Genomic DNA, 6,098 nt, shown 5'->3' on the forward strand with positions numbered 1-6,098 from the left:
TATTTTCTTGTCATGTGGCATGCTTTTATATTTTTGAATGTTTGATTTTTTTTTTTTAAATATTGCTCCTGAAATATTTTTGATATTGTTAGGGTTTTTAATTTTGTATTCCTCTCATTATTTTTCATCTGAGGTATGCAATTTATTCTTGAGGAATATGCCACTGTCCCCATGAATTTAAGCTCCTTTTGTAAATTCTTTTCATAAATGATGTTCTTTTTTCCGTACATAACTTCAGCACATCTTACTTCAGAATTTGTGTCTCTTCATTTATGAAAAACGGATTTGCACGTCATTCCTCACATACACTTCATGTTACACCTGGTACCTTTAACACAAATTACTTGACTTCAAAAATGATAAAATGAAAGAACAAAAACAATAAATACTGGAGGGAAGAGGACACATTATGCAAATAAAAAAAGAAGCATACTTTGCTGTCATTGCACCTTTTATGCATTTTTTATTTTGTCCGTAATTTTCATAATTTATTCCTAAATTAACCTTCCCTTAAAGCACTTTTATTAATAATAATAATAATAAGTTTCCTTCTTATGATAATGGAAGATTTTCCTCTCTATTTTGTCATATCTGGGATTAAATGTCTCAATTTTAAGGAACTTTTTTTTTTCCAGATAATCGAGGCGACTATTTTAACAAGGGTCGTTAACTTTGATTTGCCTCTGTAAAATGAATGCTGAAAATGTGACGGTCAAAGTTCAAATTACCCACAGGTACCCGTTCGCGTCTTCAGCTATGACGTCAGCAGTCGTTTGAACGATGTGTCCTCGCTCCATGCCAGTCAGTTCACTCACAGTCAAGTTCTGCTCTCAGCAACATCCTGGTCGCCGCAGCTCTCATCGAGAGGCCGTGAGGAGTTAACGCTATTGCATAATGACCAGTAGCCTCGGCGGGGACGGACTCCCGGACAGATGAAGAGGCGATGGCGCGTCGAGCGGGAGTCCGACACGTGAGCACCCTGACGCTGCTGCTGGTGTGCGTGTGCCCGCTGTGCTGCAGGGCTGGCTGGATGTGAGTACTCGAGCCAAACTCCCTCAACTTACACCGCTGTTTTGGGGTCGTGGACGCGGACGCACTTGTTCGGAACAAAACACCGTTTAATATCGAGCGCGAGCGAACGCTCTGGTGAATGTGAGTTTCATGGATGCATTTCATCATTATTATGAATTATTTTCGGCGCAAAATATGAAGTTTTATTGCGCTCTGATAGAATAGACCTACGTTCTTGAGCGATTCTCCTGACATTATGTATCACTTTTATCTGATTCAGCAGCCATTAAAAAAACAAAAAAATGAAGTAGAAATTTAAAGCATTGTCTTTATCTAAAATTTTAATTGCAAATGGTATGCCATCACTCATCTTTCTTACTTTTGTCTTTCTTTTTTAACACGAGCCGCCGGTGTTCCCGCTCTCAACTAAAACATTGCTGCTTGTACTAAAAGACTGATCGCGGTGTCTCTGCAGGTGGCTGGGTCTGACCTCGGCCGGAAATCCAGAGAACGTGGGCTGCACGAACCTCCAGTTGAACACCAGACAGCGGGACTTTTGCCGAAAGAAGTTCTTTCTGCTGCCCAGCATCCAGGACGGAGCTCGACTGGCCATCGATGAGTGTCAGAACCAGTTCAGGAACGAAAGGTGGAACTGCTCGACCACCGGAGAACCGTCGGTGTTCGGCCACGAACTAACGAGCGGTGAGACGCTGCCTCACTGGGTTTAATTCGAAGGCGACGAGGCATAAAAAGGGCCAATATTATTACTATTATTATTATTGTTGTTGTTGTTATTGTTGTTGTCCTTTCCGTTAGAAGGAGTCCAGTTCATACCGGATTGTACATTCAAGATAAATTAAAACATAAACCGCAAAAATGTTTCAATCTAAAAATGGTGAACTAAGGAGAAAATCAACGGTGAAATGAAAGGTTTGTTCATAGACGTCACAATTATTCAAATTGCAGTGTTTTGTGGTTATGTTAAGACATACAGTATATTGATGTTTTGTGTTAATGTCTCAGCTTATTAGATTATTTTTGAAATGTACAAAAATTTTCATCAAAAATAATTAGAAAGAGTTTCTGACGGTCTAAACATTGTGTAATAAGGAATGACAATATTGGGAGACCCAAATATCTGCATGAAAAGTGTTCTTACAGTTTAATTATATAAACTAAAACAGTTTATCAAGGACATTCAATTCCATTTTTGGCCTTGAGGAAAATTTAGGGAGATAGATGTTTTTCAGTCGTAAAAAAAAAAAATCAAAAATCAAAAGAGCAGTTTGAATTTAAAGTTATCACTACTCCTGTTTATTCATCTTTCTTGACCTCCAATTGGTCTGTCACAAAGCCTATGTTGCCACCTTTATTTTAGTGGAAATTGAGAACTCTAATTGAAAGCAACGCTGTTCCATATCTGAGTTGAGGTAGTAGTGTGGAAGTTGTTTTGTGACTTGGGGAGGATTCTAGGAATTTGAGTTGAATAGTTGAGGACCTGTGACGCATGAGCTACTTCATGAATCCTCATGCAGATAAAATAATCTAATTTCAACTTGCGATTCAATGCAAGATGTTGGTTGGTTTTCACCTTTAAACTGTACCCAGTCCAGTTTTATCGGGCAAGCTAAATGTTCAAGGAGGATAACATGACACTGACTTCACAGGCACCAAAGAGACAGCATTCCTATACGCGGTGATGGCGGCGGCTCTGGTTCACGCTGTCACACGCTCCTGCAGTCAGGGAAACATGACCGAGTGCGGCTGTGATGGGCGACTGCAAGGGCTGGGCTCCTCGGACGGGGGCTGGCACTGGGGGGGATGCTCGGACCACATCCAGTACGGGACCTGGTTCAGTCGCAAGTTCATGGATCACAGCAGCAAGAACCGTTCAGCCAGCAGGGGATTCTCACTGCACAGCATGAACCAGCACAACAGCGAAGCGGGTCGACAGGTGAGGTATTTGTTGGACCGAAGACTTATTGAAGTGCATTTTGACACACATGGTCAGCTCAGAGTTTTTAGAGCTGCATTTTCCTCCTGTATGTCTTTTAGCTTCATGATATAGAGTTGTGTTAGATAGTGTTAAACTACTGCTTGAGGAATATCACAATGAGCTTCCGCTTATTTGAATCTATATATAATATAGTCTTCTGTATTATATATACAGCTTTCTGACCTCATTTTTATTCTCCATTTCATTGGCTTCATATTGAGTTATTTACTTGGTAGTTGGAGACCATCAGTTGCACAATACAGTCATCACATTGTCCGTGTATCTGGAGATAGAAAATTCAATATTTTTTGACTGTCAATATTTGGGATCAGGCCATCGGCAGGACGATGACCACCAACTGTCGCTGTCACGGCGTCTCAGGATCATGTGCAGTGAAGACCTGCTGGAGGACAATGGCGTCGTTCCAGCGTGTTGGCATTTATCTGAAGGGTCGTTATGAAAGCAGCGTTCAAGTGCCGGACGGATCCAGGAGGAAGACGAAGAGGAGGGAGCAGCTTCACCTTCCTGTTGATAAACACCAGTTCATCTATTTAAACAAGTCGCCCAACTATTGTCTGGAGGACCGACGCTTGGGCATGTTGGGCACCAGGGGGCGGCGCTGTAATCGGACTTCAAGCGGGCCAGATGGCTGCAACCTGCTCTGCTGCGGCCGTGGGTACAACACGCATGTGGTGCGACACGTGCAGCGCTGCGAGTGCAAGTTTGTCTGGTGCTGCTACGTACGCTGCAAGCGCTGCGAGAGCATGAACGACATGCACACTTGTAAATAAAGACTTTCACCTGTGAATATTGACAAATCCCAACAAGCCAGGCACTTGTTGGAGTCCGAAAAGACTCCCTTGCTTATGTTCTGGATTCTGATGAAGGAACACATACCAAGCGCACTGTACATAAAGTAATGTTGCCTTCAGTAGTAAAAGGAAAAGTTGTGCATACACACATTCATTCAAATGCCAGCCCGAAACAACCTAAGGAGATGCAACACGCTTTATTGGTCAGTTCCTCATGTCAACAGTTGGTCAATGTGCTGCAACCAGTCACACATTTCAACCAGCTGTACTCACATGGTGAACAACTATGGGTTGTGATCAGCATTGGATCCTCGGTCAGGGTCTATGCAGCGCCATACACAGCTAAATGCAATGCACACACATCTAAGTGTGATGTGTCTATGATAAAGCTGTTGATGCACCGTTTTTCAATTGCAGATAGGTACTGACCACTGCATCTCATGGGAACTGGCCCCAATGCTCTGGTGATTTATGTGAAGTTGCGACGTTGTACTGCCCTCTTCTGGATACATCCGCCAATCCCACCAACAAAAAATATTTTGTCCTTAAAAAAGAAAGAAATGTTTTTATTTGCATATAGATCATGTATTTATTAAACAGTAATAATTTGTTCAAGTCCTAATTTTAAAGTCTTTGCACAAATAAACTGGAAAATAATGAAGACAAAAAGAGTAATTGCAAATTGTTCTGATGTCTCCTGCTAGTTTTAATGTATTTTTATAGTATGATTTTCAGTTTCTTTGTACTGTATATTATGATAAGGACAATTTCAAGAAAAAATCAGTCTCACATGACATGAAGTAGTTCAGACATTTGTTTTGTTTTACAAGTAAATTTCTCATACAAAACAACTCTTAAAAAACTACAATCAAAGGAGTAACATTACCTTTTGAACAAATTTCGGAAAATATACTTGTCTCTGTCTTTTGAAAGAATTCAGGAATAACAAAATTAAAATGTCATGTTCTGTTTATTGTTGCTGTCAAATGCATTTTTCATATTGTCTATGATTAAAAATGATTATTATGATTATTATTGCACGGTCATTACTGAAATCTTGGTAGTCCCAAGAGAATATATGGATGTTTGTGAGATATTTTATGTGGTTTTGCTCACTCATATTTTACCCTTTAATTCAATGTTTCATAATCTTGAGAGAGATCAAGAGAAAGATCTCTTGAGAGATACCAGCTGCTCTATTTCTCTCAATAACTATTTGTCTTCATTCATTTTCCTTTTATTTCATGAACTTATTTTGATCATTGTTTTTCCACAATGACACAATACAAAATAAGTAAATTCCATAATGATTAGCAATCGCTCTATAGCTAAAAATACATACATAGAAACCTTAATCTGCTTCTCACTTGTCGTATTATTTTTTTTGTATGTAAGTCAAACAGCCCAAACAGTAGCGCCTTTATGGGCCCTTATAATAACAAAGCACTGGGAAGCTGATAAAAAGTGTGTGAGTGATGAGTGAGCAAAAGTGAGCAGAGAAACAAGCCACTCATTTGAACTTCAGGATTTCCTGCTGTTTACTGAACGCATGCACGCGAACGCGGACATCTATGCAAGCTCGCGTGCACGCGCACATTACACTCGCAGGTTGGTTGCTGTTAGCGGACAGCAGCACATTACTGTAGTTGGTGAAGACTTCATCAAAATAAAATTTACTGAGCGTACTACAGTATGTGTTGGAAAATGTGTTCATGGTTGAATAGTTGAATTGGACTCCAACAAAACAAGCAAGTAACATTGTACGGCATGAGTGACCGGTTGTAGAGAGGTGCTTCATGCTGAGATTTTTTTGACATTGTTCATGTGACAATAGTGACAATTGCTTTAGATGCATTTCGATGTGCCACCCAGTTACAATTGGCTCTAGTTTGGAGTTCAGTTAATTCAATGTTGAGCTAGTTATCATGGGCTGCTTTAGTTGGCTAGTCAGGCTGGACACAGGAGAGATCCAGTCCTGAAAAAGTGATGAACCTCCAACTAATAGGAAGCGTCAACGTCCCATAAATCATAGCCACAAAAGAGCAGACAACTTGTGCAAGACTCCTATTGTGATTTTTTTTACCCTTTTTTTTTGACCCATGATAGTTGCAATGCTGAGGTTGGCTGGTTTTTATTTTTGCTTATTTCAGATTCAGCTTCGATTTGGTTGTTGGGTATAAACCCTTTGTGTGTGTAACTGTGTTAGAGGGGAAAAGGGCCTTTTGTGGTGGTGGGGGTGGTGAGGAAGAGGAGGTACATGGGGTGCTGAAGGATGTAAA

At 40.4% G+C, this 6,098-nt stretch overlaps 1 protein-coding gene across 1 annotated transcript; it reads left to right on the forward strand.

The window, feature by feature from the left end:
- The first annotated feature begins 860 nt into the window (after positions 1–860).
- wnt16 (wingless-type MMTV integration site family, member 16) lies at positions 861–4,336 on the forward strand. Its single transcript, XM_053863013.1, has 4 exons — positions 861–1,032; positions 1,487–1,713; positions 2,679–2,965; positions 3,340–4,336. Exons 1-4 carry the CDS (start codon positions 944–946, stop codon positions 3,796–3,798), a joined length of 1,062 nt encoding a protein of 353 aa, XP_053718988.1. The 5' UTR covers positions 861–943; the 3' UTR covers positions 3,799–4,336.
- The last annotated feature ends 1,762 nt before the right edge of the window (positions 4,337–6,098 follow it).

The sequence above is a fragment of the Synchiropus splendidus genome, chromosome 4, assembly GCF_027744825.2.
Source record: "Synchiropus splendidus isolate RoL2022-P1 chromosome 4, RoL_Sspl_1.0, whole genome shotgun sequence".
Classification (NCBI taxonomy): Eukaryota; Metazoa; Chordata; class Actinopteri; order Syngnathiformes; family Callionymidae; genus Synchiropus; species Synchiropus splendidus.

Coding starts and splice junctions, on each gene's coding strand:
- wnt16 (XM_053863013.1), top strand. CDS start 944: ATGGCGCGTCGAGCGGGAGTCCGACACGTGAGCACCCTGACGCTGCTG. Junction 1,714..2,678: donor CGGCCACGAACTAACGAGCG/GTGAGACGCTGC, acceptor CTGACTTCACAG/GCACCAAAGAGACAGCATTC. Junction 2,966..3,339: donor ACAGCGAAGCGGGTCGACAG/GTGAGGTATTTG, acceptor ATTTGGGATCAG/GCCATCGGCAGGACGATGAC.